Source organism: Lonchura striata, chromosome 1 (genome assembly GCF_046129695.1).
Source record: "Lonchura striata isolate bLonStr1 chromosome 1, bLonStr1.mat, whole genome shotgun sequence".
Taxonomy (NCBI): Eukaryota; Metazoa; Chordata; class Aves; order Passeriformes; family Estrildidae; genus Lonchura; species Lonchura striata.
In genome coordinates, this window is record NC_134603.1 from 150,468,477 (window position 1) to 150,486,139 (window position 17,663).

A 17,663-nucleotide genomic window follows, 5' to 3' on the forward strand; every position below is an offset into this window, starting at 1 on the left:
TATGTACCAAAGGGATAACCAGGATAACCAAATGCTAATGCTTCCTACTGCTGCTTAGGAAAACAGGATAAATCTCTGTTTTTGATTTGGTAAATATTTGTTGTGGTGGTACCCAAATGCTTCAGTTACCAGAGGGAGCTCATTGTTCTGGACCGAGTACTGTTGAAACAGTTTGTGATTTCTGTTCTGGCAGTTCAGGAGCCCAAAGAGACAAACATGAACCAGCACATGAGATAAAAGCCATGGTGAAGAACTGTCATCTCTTTGCCAGGCACGTGTCTGTAGCCATTTCCCTGTTTCTAACTAAGGACTGAGTGGAGAACAATGAAACCCACCAGGAAAGATGATGCTGTGGCCACATGGCAGAAGTTTGTTTTGTTTGATAGAAATAAGCCTTGAAAATGTCTTGAGACCTAAGGATTTATACATTTAATTAGGTGATCATTACATTATGTGTAATGAGAAGGGTGGAAGGAAGCAGAGAGACACAAACAGCAGAAGCTGTTGGTCAGGGCAGAAATGGCATGGAAGTGCCAGCTGAGCTAAGGGAGTTGTCCAGTTCTCTCAAAGCTACTGAGTGGAGGGGGTAAAGTAGTGAAGTCCTTAAAGATGAAGACAAGAATCTGTGCTTAGAGAACTTGAGAAGAGCCATTTTTGCAGCAGCATCATTCATGGGCTGTGCATGATCTTGGCTGCTGTGGTGAAAGCAACAGAGGAGGAGGAGGAGGCTGAAATTCTCCTGAGGATGGGCTTTGTGTGTGCTGGTGGCTTGCTTCCTACTTGGTAGATGTGGAGTGATGCTGAGAAGGCTTTGTGCTTGTGACTCAAGGCTTTGGGGAGTGTCAGGAGTGTGTAGTCACAATTTGTGTTGAATTTAAGTGTTAATGGCACCTAAATTAAAGCTTAATTCAAGGATCTTTAGTTGTTTTATTCTGCCCTTTGTTTTTCTGCCCCTGCAAATAAAACTCCTGGTGGTAGTGAACTTGAGTGGTGTTTGGCAGCTTCTACAAGTAGGTAATTAGTTAATAAACTAATAATAAGTAAACGAAGAAGTAGGAGCAAGTATTTGTGTGCAGAAAAACAGAGCAGGGCAAAGGAAGACTAGTTCTGATTCTATTATTACATCATTGTTATTATTTATGATGATGATGATGATGATGATGATTACTCTTCCATCCTGTGTGGTAGAGGCATTCTTATGAAAGTCAGTGAAGGGGGCAGAAAGTGTTCCCTTAAAGTGACAAGTGAAAATGCTAAATATGTTTGAAAAAAGAAAAAAAAAATTCAAACCTAACAACTGGTACACTGGTGTGTAGAAAATTCAATGATAGCTGTATTTTTTTTTTTTTGCTTTTGTAATTTTTAACAAAACTCCTCAACAGAAACCTGAGAGCAGTTCCTGATTCAGAAAAGAGAGTAACACATAATTACTTTTAAGGCTCTGAGGGTGCATATAGATAAGTCTCTCCATTGTCTTTCATCAGAATAATCCTGAGTGTCATAGGTGGCTGATACCCATTTCTGTAGGCGTGGGTAGTAGGAGCACTGTGCTGAAATCCCAATGGACCAAGACTCCAGTGGGTTTCTGCTGCAAGTGAGGCACCATCACTGCAGTGCTGAGCCCAGGATGGATTTACGGACTGTGCTCCTCACTGAAAAGATGCCTAGAAAAAATAAATATGTCTGAAATCCCATTTTTGCAGGGGAACAAAAATAGACTTGAAAGAGCATTATCATGTTGAACAGTTTGATAGAGACAGAATCACAATTATGTTATTTTAAAAGCTGGGCACATGTGACTTGCTAGAGGTTTAATCATGTTATCTGAAAAGACTGCTGCCTCTAAAACTTACTCTAAGCACTTACCTGAGTTAGTACTGAAGTGTGGGAGACGGAATAATCTCAGTTTGTTGCTCTGTTTAAAACTGTGGATTAAATTGAAGGGTATTTCTATACTACTTTATTAATTTCTGCTTCAACTGGAAAAGGGATTTCTTTGCTTGCAGAGAGTGGTCTTGCTAGCAATTGCCTGCAGTAGTTGGCAAACCAAAACCCAATATAGCAATATTACAGAACTTGAAATGTCTAAAGATCTTGACATGTGATTTGTGACATATTTTGAGTCTCTTGTGTTCCTAGCTTCCTTTCTTTGTTTGATTTGTATGTGGAGAATAATCAAGAATTCTTTTACTGTGTGAGTTTGGGTTTTTGACGTTGTTTCTGTTTTGTTTTATTTAATTAAGTTTCATAAAATGAGAGAATTCCATGTAGTTAATGTTGTATTCAGTATATTCTGCTTTTAGGGAAGGAGCAATGCAGGAGTAAGAACTCCCCTTACAGGGAGAGAAAAAAGGATATGCCCCATATAATCCCACCTAAGATAAAGAAATGTTTATTAGTTGTCAAATCTTTTATGGGGAGAAAAAGCAAGGAGTGTACAAGTACTAAACATTATTTCCATTTGTAATGTTGACACAAATGTTTGTTTAAATAAAGGCAAAAAATCTTCCCAAAGGGGCTCTTTTGCAATGCTGAGGCACAGTCATTTTAATTGCAGTTCGGGAAACAAGTTAGTGCCCTTCCCAAAATTCTGTAATCTCACATGTGAAGCGAGGCAGAGCTGGAGGGGGAGCAGGGTGAGCTGCTCTGATCAGTTCAGTATGGCTGCTTCTCCTGCCAACTGCAGCAGTTCCTGAGCCCTGTCCCTTTCCTGCCAAGTACTAAGTTCCCTTTGGTGTAGATGAATTCTTAAGGACGGAAAGAGAGGAGGAGGGATTTGGAATTGGCGAAAGGAAATTCTGGAATTTGGAAAAAAAGATCTGTTTGGAGTGAAGTAAACTTTTTTCCTGAAAAAAGGGTGTTGACAACTGCTTCTACTGAATCAATAGATTTTCAGCTTCTTGTAAACCTCAGGACAGACTCCTTTCATTTACCCACCAGCCCTGTCTATCTTTCTGATCCTTTGGCTCCTCACTTCATGTCTGTTCTGCTCTTCAGCTTTGTGCTGGTCTTTCCAGCTCTCTGCTCCTTCATTTTTCCTCACTGTAGTTCCCCCAGTGATGCTGCACTGGTGTTTCTTTATCCAGCTGATGTTGTGGTTACCCATTCTTCCCATCATTTTGTCACCACAGCATCATAGCATGGTTAAGGATGGCTGGGACCATCTGCTCCACAGCTCTGCTCCAACAGGGTCACCTAGAGCTGGCTATCCAGGACCATGGCCAGACAGCTTTTATCCCCAAGGGTTGAGGCTCCACAACCTGCCCCGCAGAGCCTGTGCCAGTATTGAGGCACCCTCACAGTAAAAAAGAGTTTCCTGATGTTCAGAGGGAGCCTCCTGTGTTTTTGTTTGTGCCTGGTGCCTCTGGTCCTGTCAACACCTTCCACCTTTCTGGTTATCAATAAAATACTGTTTGCTGCAAAATGCTGTGTTCCCCTCTGGATCCTCTTGTGCTCCTCCTCTCTGTAAGAACAGTTTTCTTCTGATGAGTGAGTTTCTCATGGCCAAGAATATACAAACCAGAAAATTCTGGAAAGCACGTGGCTTTGTGAACAGGGATATATGCAAATATAAAACTGTTAATCCAAGAAAGAAATAATAAACCAAGAAGCTCTTGATATACTTTCTGTAGGTTTGTAGCCCTTTTGCTACTAATGAAGACTTGGCTTCTGCTTCTTTTCCCCATCTTCTGTTAGTTTCAGCAAGTTTCTATACTTGATATTTTCTTGGCTCTGCATTTAAGTTGAAACTGAAAAACTGAATTCTGTGTGTTAATTATCTGATTATTCCTTTTTTTTTTTTTTTCTTTTTTTTTTTTTTTTTTTTGAGAACACCAGTGAAATATCCCAACTCATTCTAGAGTCTGTAATTCTTCCTGTCTGTCTGCCACCATAAAAGTGTTGAGATTCAGATCTGGGATAAGTTCAATAAAATCAGTTTATTTGAACTGCTGAATCTCTTGGGTCAGTTATTTATTTTGTTGACTATCCATACCATGTCAACCAGCTCTTACTGCAGTGGGTTTCTGTCAGACCCTCAACTCCCCATGGTGTTCTGATAATAGATAAAAGAACCTGGGTGATTTTATCAACCAGTAGTTCTTTATCTACATTATTATTGTTAGTAACATTTTTATCAGACCCAGTGATGTTGCCTGGCCAGTTCATTTCTTGTTGGACTTCACATTAACTTCCCGAGGATGAGGCTTCCTCTGACCAGACTCATTTTTCTCTGGGCAAAGCACTGAAGAACCAGAAACAAACACTTCTTAGTGGAGGAAAGTTATTCATGCAGAAGTTGCCAGGAATTTTTGGACTAATTCAGAATCTCATCAGCTTTGAAGCAGCCTGAAAAGCACTTTCTAGAGAAAAAAAATTCCTCAATATCCTGTTTATTAAAGGAAATATAGGAATTCTTTTGCAATTATATGAACCATACTGAGTAGAGCATCTCAGTGAACCAAAGTAAAACACACCTGAGAGCAAGTCCTGGTCTTGGTGAATCGATGGCAGAAGCTCTTGGCAATGTGTTTTAATACCAAAATCCAGTTTTAAAATCCAGACAGATGCTTTGGCCTCATCCTTACCACCCATTCCTTCTCAAATTAATGAAAGGAAGAATTAACACCACTGAGGGCTTTCTTGTAGATTAAACTTGGCCATACAATTTGTGGCAAATACATGCTTAGAAATGGACTTAAATATTTTTAAGGTAACTAATATTCTGTGTACTCATTAGAAAAGGAATAATTTCTTCTTTCTTATGCCGCTGACTCCTACCTGCTCAGCCACTGCAAAAATTAGCAGAACTGAAGCATATTGTTGTAATTATTATAAGCATCTTATTATTTTTGCTTTATATTCTGGTAATTTGTTTGTAATGAGGAAAGCAAACAAAAGAGGTTACTTGATATTTGCATTTAAACCATTACAGGCTTACTCAGTAATACCATTTATCATCATGCATGCTTAAAATAGGCCATTTAGAAAAATCCAGGTTTTTTGCCTTCTGACCTATAGCTCTGTCTCAGGTGTTTTGAGAGCTGGTGGAATCTGTTAATTCCAAATAAATTTTAACCTCACTGAGTTTTTCATTCTGGAGGTTGTTTTTGAAATGCATCTTCTTTTTGATTTTGCATATTCATTCAGTAGTAGTTTTGCAGTTTTGGTATTGAACTAATACTTTGTTAAACATAATCCAACATGTTTTAAAAGTTTCCCAAGATGTAGAATTTTCCACTTCTCCATTACCTTGATGTTTAACTCTGCTGCTGTGTCATTAGTGATGTGATGGAAGATCTGCATGGCCATTACCAGTTCAATACATTGAAATAGTTGCATGTGCTTTGTGCTCTATATGCTCTTCTCACTGGGAAAAGGGGCTGCTCTGTATATGTTTTAGTTCATAGAATCACAGAATGGTCTAGGTCAGAAGGAACCTCAAAGATCATCTTTTTCCATCCCTTCTGCCATGAGCAGGAACCACTTGCTAATTCTGTAGACCTGTCTTAATTTTTATTACAGTAATGCTGTGTTGAGACTGACTCTTCAGTTCAGTAAAAGAAATAGAAGAGAAATTCACTGCTGATTAATTAAAATCACAGTATAAATCAGGCTGATGTTGGAGTCCCACAAACACCTACCCTGTAGCCCTTTTCTAGGTCAGGTTCAAAGGGGAAGAACGTAGTGGGTAAAGTGAACTTCCTTAGGATAATAAAAGAGGTACCCATTTGCAAGGCATTGAAGTGTGACCATAGAAAATTAAATTACTCTTAATTCAGTAGTAGTTCATGTAAAAGAACATGCAGTGCAAAATTACCATCCTGTTTTTATAAAAACAAATATCGCTCTCAAATAGCTTTTGCTACCTGAGCAAGTGGTGCTTCAGTTCTGAGAATTGCAGAAGCTTTCATAAGTCAAAGAGAGAAAGAAATTCTAGGAATTACTGGCAAAGGGATAAGTGGAATGAAGCATCAGTGAGGGGTTTTTTTTCTCTTTTTACTGTTGGTTTATAAACTCTTGGCATGTTAAATGCTACATGCAGTTCTGCTTTCCCTTCTCCAAAAGGGATGAGCTGTAATTGGGAAAGTACAGGAAAGGCCAGCAAGTATGACAAGAAGTAAGTAACAACTTCTGTGTAGGGATCAGTTAAGGTAAAACCATCAATCTGAAGTGATTTCACTGAGGAAGAATGTATTAGGGTCCAAAAAATGATGAGTGGTGTGGAGAAAATGGATAGAGCACAATGACTTATTTTGTTGTGCAACACAAAAATTAGGGGCCATCAGGTGGTGTTCATAGAGTGGAGGGGCAGGTGCATTTGCACTCAACATCTCCTGCAATTACTGAATTTATTGTCCCTGGATGCTTTGGGTATGAACAACTTGACATGGGTTACAAAAAGACCTAAACAAATTAGTGGAAAAATAATCAGATGAGTGCTTTTGAATACCAGTCCTAGCTTAGAAAGTTCCTCAGTCATGGAGGTTCCATGTTATGGTAATCCATAATATGGTTTCATGTTTTTTTAGGTGACCAAAATTACAATTCAAATGGTCCTACATTGAGAATCTTGTTTTTATTTTATAACTAATACAAAATTTTTGTTTATTTTCTGTACTAAATGTATTTAACAGTTAAGAGCTTATTTGAATGAAAAGTATCAAAAAATGCAGTGGAATGTACAGAACAAGAATAACTGCAGGTTTTCTTCTCGTCTCCATCTAACACCTGTTGCAGTAAGTAAATCAGAGTACTACAGAATAGTTTGGATTGGAAAGGACCTTAAAGATTATTCAGTTCCAACCCTCCTGCCATGGACAGGGACCCATAGACCACATTTCTCAAAGCCCCATCCATCCTGGCCTTGAGCACTTCCAGGGATGGGGCATCCACAGTTTCTCTGGGCAGCCTATGCCAGAGTCTCACCACCTTCACAAGAAGAATTATTTTCTAATAGTAATCTAAAACTACCCTCTTTTAGATTATTGTAAAAGATTTCTGCGCTTAAGAGATTTCTGCATGTGACTTCCTCAGCCACTGGCAGGAGAGGTGATGTTGCTATCAAATTGTGTCCAGAGCAGTAATAGAATTATGAGCTCTGAGTAGTGGAAACTTGTTTTGTTCCTAAACTGGGCCAGTGAGTGAAACTTGGTGGTTGCAGCACTGGATAGTGTCATGGTTTATCCCAGCTGTCTGCTGAGTACCACACAGGTGCCCCCTCACTGGGCTGAGGGGGGAGAATTGGAAAAAGGTAAGACCCCAGGGTTGAGATGAGAAGAGTGGTGAGCCCCTGGCACAGGTTGCCCAGAGAAGCTGTGGCTGCCCCATCCCCCTGAGTGTTCAAGGATGGGTTGGATGAATCTCTGAGCAATCTGGTCTAGTGGACAGTGTCCCTGCTCATGGCAGGAGGTTGGAATTGGATGATCTTTAAGGGCCCTTTCAAGTCAGACCATTTTGTGATCTACTGGGCATGGTGTTGTATGGTGTGGAGTATCCCTCTGGCCAGTTGGGGTCAGCTGTCCTGGCCATGTCCTGGCTCATTTTTGCACCCCTTTGCTGGCAGAAAGTGGGAAACTGAAGAGTCCTTGTTTTAGAGTAAACATTGTTAGCAACAACTAAAACATCAGTGTGTTACTAAAATAAATTGTCATCCTAAATTGGAAACACAGCACCATATCCAATATAAAAAGATAAATTGACTATGCTAGCCAAACCCAGGACAGGTAGGGATTTTAAATTCATAGTTTGCATTCCCTTGTTAAAGTTTCTTTTCATATTGTTGCTACACTGACCTGGTTTTTATCTGTCAAAACTCCTGGAGCATTTTGGTGTGTTTGTAGTTCTGCAGACCCCTATGGGGCTGTGTAAAGCACCTGGTCCCATTGGCTGTTTCCTGACACAGCACTACCCCTTCCTTGTGCAAAAATAACTGTGGCTGCCTTCAAAAGCTTCCTCTCACAGAGCATCTTGGTAGAAAACAGCTGAGACCCCTGGGATGTCCCTACTGTGTTTGGTGATCTTGGTGTTTTCCAGCCTGCAATACTTTGTGTTCTTAGTGAAAGTTTTGGAAGCTCATGACATGTGCTTCATTGTCTGCCTAATCAATAGGTCTGACAATAAAGTAGTTAAATAGTCAGCCTGCTGCACCTAAATATTAATTTAGTAGTAGAATATTAATGTTATATTTATGATGGCTCTTTTGGTGTTTTTTTTTTGTTTTTTTTTTTAAGTGTCACTTCATAATGAGTATTATAATATTTTAAAGATTTTTTTTTGCTGGTAGGATTCTTACAGGATTTTTAGGTTTTGACTTGACAGGTAGTTTCTGAGTATGTTGAAGACAAGCTTTTTGGATATGCTGCTGTCTGGTTTTTGCCTAATTGCCACAACAGAGCCCACCCATACATCTCATTTTGCTTTATGTTTACCCAAGTAGCTTGTAGAATAGGGCCTTGTAATTGTGAGAAAATTGAAAAGGTTTGTTTGTAACAAAAGAATGTTTTAGATCTTAAGTTGATGTTGCTTCATCACATCCCCAAAGAAAGCTGTGATTGTGTAATGAAATCCCCAGCCATCCCTGGTTTCCACAAGCCCTTCCATGGTGGGGCTTACAAACACCAGGGCTTCCCTCCTGAGCCTGCATGTCCCACCTGTGTCTCACTTAGGGAGAGGTCTCCAAGAGCTCTTGGAAGACAGAGCAGGGAAACAGGAAATTAGCAACACAATTATTACTCAAAATGTTGTAAGTCTCTACATAAGACATGTAAATAAGGAGACCAGCTACTGTTAGGAAGGTGGGTAGTCAACATAATCAGCTGGAGGTGCTATGTGCTGTTTGTTATTTTCTCTGAGTGTTCTGTGCATTCTGCTCTATAAAGGGGAATAAAAATAATAAGAAATCTTTGAATCTCTGTGAAGTGTTTTTCTCCTCCTTCAAAAAATCCAACTTACAACTTGAGTGGTGTAAAAGCTAAGGACAGTGTTTTCATCACTGTATACGTATTACTGAAGCAAATGTGATGAAAGTGTTAATTAAAAAAGAAACTTAATACACTTGTTGTAAATCTTACCAGTCCCAGTGACTTCCCAGGGACTTATCTGTTCCCTGTCAGTGTTAGGCAATTTGATTTTTTTTCCCTTGTGTTTCATATCTCCATGCTTGAAAATGCTCAAAAACCATCTGAGCAGCTGGCTCTGGTGGCCCTGCTTGAGTAGGGGTTTGGACAAGGTGGCTCTGGGCTGCCTTACAGCCTCAACCAGATGTGATTCCGTGAGTTACCCAAGTTGTAAAGTGTGTGGAAGTCCCAAGCCTTTTCATGGCCCGTACGGACAGGAGCTGTAGTCCTTGTACTTTTGGGGGATTTCTTTTAATAATAAAAGTGCAGTGTTTCCTAGTATTTTCCTAAAGTTTCAGTAAAGGATAATGACATTAAAAAGTAACTAGAGACACTGGGGAATTTTACAATTAGATTTTTTAAATCCCAGTCTCCTCACTAACCCACTGTACATAGGGAAGACCTTCATTGTGCCAGAAACAATCATGAAAAGAGGATGCAAAATAAAGCATTACATATGAATCAGCAAATGAGCTTCCCATTTATTAATCATCCATGGATCCTTCATTCCCAGTAGCTTCAAAGTAGAATGCCATAACCAAATCTGATGATGTTCATTAAACACACTGTGCCAGGTGCTTCCAAGAACATCTCTGAGGTGTATCTGAAATGTCCCGTTGCCAGGCCAGTGCTGGGATCCATCTCCTAGGAATCTGACCTATGAAATGCAGTGCTCCTATTCTTCCTTCATATTCTGCAGGAAAACTTCCACAAAGTTTTTTTTTTTGACAAGTAACACACACAACTTTCGTGCTATTTAGTGAGCGCCGTGTTTTCAGTCTTCCAACAGCATATTGAGGCACAGTTTGCTTTATTGCAGAGACAGCAACTGAGATGTTGTTTGTCTCATTTAGTATAATTTGGGTCCCTCCTTCTCTGGAGAAGCAAACAGCAGGGGAAATGCACCATAAGGATGTAAGCTCATATAGTTGTCATGTGTAGTGAAACAATCTGTGTCTTCTCACACAGTCCAGAGTTCCTGGGAGTGAGTGAGAGCGCCCCTGAACTTCGCCTTCCCAGTGTGCTGGGTGCCCAGTCATGGTAATGAGCTGAAAGCTGGCAGAGAGTAAATGGCTTCTTTCCTTTACTTGATTGAAAGTTTCAGCAGGCACACAATCAAGCCAGAGTTCCTTTTGCACAGTTTAACTAGGTTAAAGAAAGTCGCCAAGATGGATCAGAGCAGGGCCAGGGTTTCCGGTGGTCTTCGTGGAGCACTTCAGGCGTGGCTGTCCCAGGCTGTGTTGTGGGTTTTGTTCTGAGTGCTTTGGCGTCTGCCTGTCTTCTAGGTGTTTATGTTTTGCTCTCTTCATTGAGGTTGCATTTAGAAATTTGGGGGTTACTGGCACAAGATTGTCCTTTGGATCCAACATTCTTGGAAACGCACCGCAGACCGCTCTGAATGGCTCCGCTGGACACTGCCTGCTTCGGGAATCTTCAGCCAGAAAACATCCAGGGATGTTTGTTCAGATGTGCCAAAAATGGAGGGCGTGGGGTTTGGGTTATTTTGTTTTGTTTTCTGTACAGAGACATTTACTACTACAAGGGATGTATTCCCAAGAGGGTATTTGTTTAGTGTCAAATCATGATCCAGCATGTTTTTTCAGAATAGGTTGGTGAAAGGGGTTTAACACAAGCCATTGGGATTTTGGACAGGTAGTCACTTTTGGATGTTTCAGGTGTCCAAGAAACATTTCAGATACATGTTACTAAGTAGTTTAACTAAAATAGGAGATGCAGTTTCAATTGACACCAGCTCAGATAAATACTTGGAAAATCCAGTCATAACCAGGAATTATTTTTCCCCCTTAATGTTGTGTTTCTCTTCAATATGGTTTGAGGTGTTCACGGAAAGTTTTAAATGTTACGCATTGTCTTCCTAAATGAGTTCACTTTAGGTTAAAGAAAAGTCTTATTTCAAATCTCTGTGCATGAAACAAGACAGATTTCCCATTTTCCATGTGCTGTAGCAGGCATATGATTTCAGTATTTCAGACCAAGCTGCACAGTTACATGTTCTGAGAATTTTCCTCTCTTTTCTTGCTTTTATTTATAAGATTAAAGCTTGTAGCAGGTTTTTATGCGTGCCCACCCATGTGGCAGATCCTTCTATCCTTTCATTTCTCCACTTGTCATTTATCCTTTGCAATATTTAATTATATTTTGACATGTATGTTAATTTTTTTAAAAAAGTGAATGTATCTTCTGCTGAAGTTTTCTAAATAATTTCTGCTGCTTTACTCTAACTGGACTTCTTTGCTAGAGCTGTATGTACAAGCCTCTGAGCTCAAACCCATGTGCACTGGGAATTTTGAAGGGGATCTTCCTCTGGCACTGCTGTGAGACAGATCTAGAAGCCATGGACACAGGCAGGATGAGGCACGTGTATCTTAGGCTGGATATGCCAAAGCACATCACAAAGTCCTGTGATTGTTACGTTGCTTAGGTTTCAAAATCAAAGTACAGAAGAGTGCACAAACACCAAATTCTCTTGCTGTGCAGCCTTGAACCTTGTTCCTGTGCATTCTGGTGCACTTGGAGCAGCACTTTGCCATGTCCTTCTGACTCACTCCAGGCAAAGGGGGAAATGATTGGGAAGAGGATGTAAAGTTGTCCACACAGTGGCAACTTCATGTTTCATGTTTCAGAGCAAAACCAAGCTTCCTAGTCAAATCTAGCATGGTCAGCTGCAGATGTATATATTTTTCTGTCTTACAACTAAGGTAATGCATGCTTTTACCTTTACTAAGGTAAAAGCATGCTAAAAAAATTGGTTATGTTCCTTCAGTTCAGGATGAAGTTCAAACTGACATAAACCACGTCCATTCCTTCATCTCTTCAACCTTGTGCCAGCATAGTTAGTGTAATCAGGAATGAATTTGCAGGGAATTGAACAAAGTTAAACGCAATAGGGGAGGAAAAAAGGTTTAATATACCCAGAGTAGCGTGCTTATTGGGATGTTTGTTCAGGGCTGACACAACAGGTGTATGAGAGATGTGGGGAGAATGGAAATGCCTAAAACTCCAGCCTTGTATGAAGTTTGTCACTGAACAGCTCTTCCCTTGCCCTATTCCTTGTTGCTGTTGAACAGCTTTAGCTCACAGTGGTACTTCGTATTATGGAAATAATCTTGTAAGCATCCAATTTCATGTTTTAGCTAGGCGATGGTAATTTCCTGTGCTTCTAATTTTGTTGTGTGGCAGAAGATATTTACATGGGTTAACTCGTCTATAAATAAAATGGATGTTTTCTGCACAAGGGAAAGCTTCCAGATGCAGATAAAATATTAAATCTTTTGTTTTTTTTTTTTAATTTTTTCACCCAGAAGTCAAAGAGCAGTCTGCAGAAGAGGATGCCCAGACGGAAGTGGAGAGCACCAAGCAGCTAACACCAATCCTTCAGCACTCCGTGTCCGAGGAGTCTGCGAGCTCCACCGCCTCCGTGGGTGTGGAAGCCAAAACCAGGTGAGTGAGGAGGAGGAGGAGGAGGAGGAGGAGGAGGAGGAGGCAGCTGCTGAGTCAGGGGCAGGGCTGGGGCTGGGGCTCTGGGTGCCCGGGGCACAGGGTTGGGACTTGCTGTCGCTGCTTTGAAGTTTGGGGCTGGTGCCTTAATTGGCGTACGGGGAGATCAAGGTGAGAAGCGCGTTCCGTGAGCGCTGTCCTCACAGTGCTCTGGGAAACCCTTGAGTTATTAGCTGGGTAAATGAAAGGAGGCATAAGTGATAGGAGATAAAATGTGATTACTGAAGCTTTCCTGCTGTGTGGAAAATGGTGTATTAGCAAATTTATATAAAGTTATTTTTTGATGTTGCAGCTTGTATGAGTGTATTTTCCAGGAACAAAGTAAACCAAATCTCTTGTCATATCTACTGTGTTCTTCCTTGTTTTGGAGTTTATAACAGAGAAAATAGCATTTGTATTTTTTTAACTTTTTATTAATACAAATTAACCTAAAATTAGCAAAAGTATTAATTATGTTACATGAGGGAAACCAGAGCATGCTGTCTGTGATCACTGTTGAAATGGTGTCACATAATTCTAGCAGAGCTTCTCTTGTGAAGCTCTGATAACAGCATCTAACCCAGTTGCAGGTCTCTCCTGCTGCAGAAGGTGCTCTTACCAGCTACCAGGCAGTTACAGGTGTAATTACATTTTGACAGACTTGGAGAGAACCGTTGTCATCATTTTTCTTCCTCCTAATCCAACACAGAGCATATTTTCCATGCACAAGAAATTACTTAATCTACTTGATGCATATATAATTTTCATGTTTTACATGCTCACAAATTTCTTATATTACAAGAGCTACTTTCCTTCATACAGAAAATTCAGTTAAATAGTTCTTGTGCATATACCTGAGTGAAATACATAAAAATTTCTGTTCTTGATGGAATTTTCCAAGGCTGAGATTAAATTCCACTAAATATGTGGAGCAGCTTGAACTGAGCAGCTGTTTTGCTTCATCATTTGACCCTGTTTTGGATAATTTGCAAAAATTTTAGTTTTGTTTCATCCACCCTCTGTTCTTCTCAAGGTTACTTTTTTGCTGTTATCATGAATACTTGATTACAGCACTTTCCATAGCCACAGACTTGTTTCTTAAAAACTGGACAACAGTCTCCTGAAAAAACTTTGCCCTGGTTCTAAGCCAGCCCTTATTTGCCCTCAACTTATTCTTCCTTCCAACTGAAAGTGTTGACTTTGATCAGTCAGGATGGAATGGCTATTATGTGCTCATTGCTTTGGCTGATCAAAGCATTAAAAAGCTGAGTAGTATTAATTTTTAATTAAAATAATAGTGATCAGACTCTGTCTCTGACATTTTGGAAAGAAATGTATTGAGAAGATATGAAACTGTTAATTGGGAATCAGAGGGTTTCTCTGACCCCAGTAATTTTGATTTCAAACTTAGATGCAGAACGGGGGTTAGTTGCAGAAGTCATTGATGTCCTCATAACAATGGAAAATACCCAGATGTCAGGGTTTCTGTGGAAGTGATTATTGAAAAAAGCCTCTTCTGATCTGTGATGTTTGATCAATCATTTTTGTTGTGGTCTGTGTAGTGCTGCCACTGACATTGTATCATGCAGGGGCTGGAAGGCTGAATTCTGGGGGCTTGACTCTGTTTTCTTAGGAGAAAATACAGTGTGTGAAATAACAGACTCTGCTAATGCTTGTGTAATGATTGGAGGAAATGTACCAAGATTTAGGATAAAGTGTGACTCCACAGTGCCTTAAAACTGTTACTTGGGGAAGTTAATTTAAAGCTGATTTCCAAATAATTCATACTCATCAGCTTCATCTCTTTCTTGGTAAGCTTTTCTGTTTTCTACCATAAGTAACTTCCACTTTCTAATAAAATGGAAGAGTTGGTTTATTTAAAAATAGCTTTATGTATGTGAGACATGGGAGCATTTTGAGAGTATATCATAACAGAATAGAAGTCGCCTGGAAGACAGAAAAGAATCCAAGCCTCCACAAGAAGTAGATACAGGTGTAGGTGGAGCTACTTTTGCATTGCTTTTTCAGAGTTGAGTATGAGAAAATTCTGTGTTTCTGTCTTTGGTAGTGAAGATAAAGGAATTAGAGAAGCACAGGACACAGGGCATAAAATAAAATATTTTCCATGAAAAAAATAAATAATTTGCTGCTGAAAAACAGTGGTTTTAACATAGTAGGACATGTGTCAAAACTAGGATGGGGATTTCAGTAGCTGAGAGATTAGCCAGAACTTGGCTTGTGTGGTGTTTCTGGATCCTCCCTGAGACTGCAGCTAAATAAAAACATCCAAGAGAAAGGCGAGAGAGCTGGTAAATTTTGGAACCTTCCTGAGGTGGAATATGGGAAACCAAGAGAGCTACTGTAAGCGAGTGGGATTGGGGCAGGGAATTAAATAACAGATTCAGGATTAGTGCTCAGAAAGCAATATGTTAAAACCCTATTAAAATAAAGAGAGTCTGAGCCACACTGGGGTAGGGAGGCTGAAAAGGGTGAGGCGTGTGCTTGAAGGGAGTGAGTGAATTATTGACCACATGTGGGGAGGGGCAATAACATCAAGCAGAGATAAACTCCCAAGCCTGGCAGTGGCAGGAGTGAAACTGCCAGCTCCTATATATCACGAGCGTCATGAGTTTTGGAGCCTTTTCCTTTGGTTGTTCCCTTTTTTTCTTTTTATAAGCCTTGTGAGAAGCTTCTGTCAGCCCGGGACTTATGGCTGAGTGGAATCCAGCTTCTTCGAAAGGAATCTGCTGCCTTGGTTTGTGCTGCCTGCAGAGAGCAGGGGAAGTGCAGCCCTTGGGGAAGGCAGGGAGCCAGGAGCCGGCTGCGACTCAGAGCAGAGCCCACTTCCACCTTCCTCCTCTGTTTCCCACATTGGCAACCCCAGGCATTAAAAGCTAACGAGAATGGCCTAGAAACACAATTTCATAGAAGAACAAAACACCTTTTGATTCATTTTACTTTCTGTCTGCTCTCGGGGACTGTGAATCGCATTAATTAATTGCATGTTTTTGGTCCTTTTGCCATAATCGTGAAGACGGAACATTCTTAAAAAGTAGAAGCTGAGGTTTTCACACAGCTCTTTTTGATTTTGGTGCTTTGGCCTGCTTAAATATCTGCTCTTGTGAGATTGTTGCTAAAACTACAAAAAAAAAAAAGCCCCAAAGAACTGGCAAAACACCTTCCTGCTTTCTTGCTTCACTTGTAATTGGACAAAGCACGTAATTTTCATTCCAGACCAATTGCGCCATTCCCTGTTATTTTGTTGCTGCTGAGATGAAATCTGGAGTGTGGAGATGGAGGGCTTGGATGCTTTATTCCATCAAAAAGAAGTGGTTGGTGAACATCTGTAGATTGCATGAACAAAGAAAATAGTGAAAAAGTAGCAGTGAACTTCTTTATCTTTCTTCCTTTTTTTTTTTTTTTTTTAATAATCTTAAAGCACATTTCAAAATTTGTAACAGAGCAACACTCAGTGGAAAAAGAAATTGTGGACTGGCAGAGAGTAGACAGTCTGGATAGAATAATACTGCAGTGATGGGAGGAAAAGCTAGATCTCTAGGCAGGAGGAAGTTATATAAAAGATTTAATATTAAAATGTGTTTAAAAATTTGTTGAAGTTGTAAAGTCAAGCACATGTTCTGAGGAGATACCAGTATTAAGATTAATTTTGAAATGGATGACTTCTTTTTATGAATATGTACTGTGATACAGAATGTAGTTTTGTGAGAATGTTTTCTCCAAGGATAGTTTCTGCAGAGAATGGACCTTATGCATGACACAGGGCATTTGAAGTCACTGCAGAGTTTTGCCTTTACATTTCGAGCTCTAGATCCATATAAGCATATATGGGATCATCTTCTGAATCCAGTGGTTTACATCTGGAAAGAGGACATAGCATTCCTTTGTCTTCCAAACTAAAGTACTACTTCAGCATTATAATAATGACCAGTCTAACCCAGAGGGAAATTACTGATTCGGCTAGCAGGGCACAACTAAAGACTAAGACCACACACTGAAAAATGAGAAAAAAAGTTAAATATTTACTGGTTTTCCATCCTGTTTGTTCATGCATTATTAGGGAAATTGTCTCAAAAAGAATTCTGTGACAAATCATTGTTACAGCAACTTTTCCTTGGATTTATGGGGCAGGAAGGGACCTTTGGAACTCATCTAGTTCACCTCCTTTTCCAAGGCAGTTATCTACGGCTGTCATTCCTGACACAAGCTTACATAAACTGCTCTTAAATCTTCCAGTAATAAAAGCTCCATATCTTCCCTAAACAGTCCCTTCCAGTCTCTTCTTTGTTTTTACTGTTGGAACTACTTTGCTCACATCTAACACACATTCTCCTCATCCTGGGTTTATTCCATTACTGCTCGTACCATCTGCCAAGGATAATGGAGGACAGCTTTGTGCAAAAGTCTCTCATTTATTTCCCCAGCATGCTTTACCTTGTAACAGAAATCCCAAATTTGTTCCTACTTTCTTTGTAAATGATGTTTTCTTGAGCCCAGATCCTTCTTGCTGGTTTGAGTTTTCTCCAGATGGTCTGTGTCTTTCTCAGAGCACAGAAGGCGTGCCACACAAATGGGGCCAAAGAAGGGTTTCACAGGCAGCCAAAATCCTGCCTTTTGCTTAGGCTGAACAATTGCCATTGTGGCCATAATGTGTTTAATGCTCTCATGCAGGACTTGTGCCTCGTGGGATTTGACACCATAATCAATGACATTCATGGCTGGGCCTTTAAGTTGCACATACCTTTGCTCCATGATCTGGTCTGTTCTGTAGGAAGATCCAACCACGAAATGTCTTCTGCCCAGTGTAAGCAGGTGCTCCCAGGTGCTCCAGGTTTCTTGAGTCCCACTCTCAGCCTCTCACAGATGTTCTAAGGCAGTTTTTCTGTCTCATCCCCATCCTAAGGCTGTGTGTCTCCACCTGGGTCTTCCCTGCTGCTTACGAGTCCTGCAGTGGTGAGCAGCAAGCTGAGCACTGGCAGGTCAGGTTTGATGCCTGGACAAGTTTTCTGTCAGGGAGATGGCAGTCAGACA

At 40.3% G+C, this 17,663-nt stretch overlaps 1 protein-coding gene across 11 annotated transcripts in view; it reads left to right on the forward strand.

Annotated features, from left to right (window-relative positions):
• Positions 1-17,663, forward strand: part of KMT2C (lysine methyltransferase 2C) — a 189,860-nt gene that overhangs the window by 46,735 nt on the left and 125,462 nt on the right. For all 11 annotated transcript variants that reach the window (XM_021555310.3, XM_021555312.3, XM_021555311.3 and 8 more), the window contains one exon: positions 12,440-12,578. In XM_021555310.3, the coding sequence (XP_021410985.2) occupies positions 12,440-12,578 (139 nt within the window). The remainder of the gene's footprint in view (positions 1-12,439; positions 12,579-17,663) is intronic.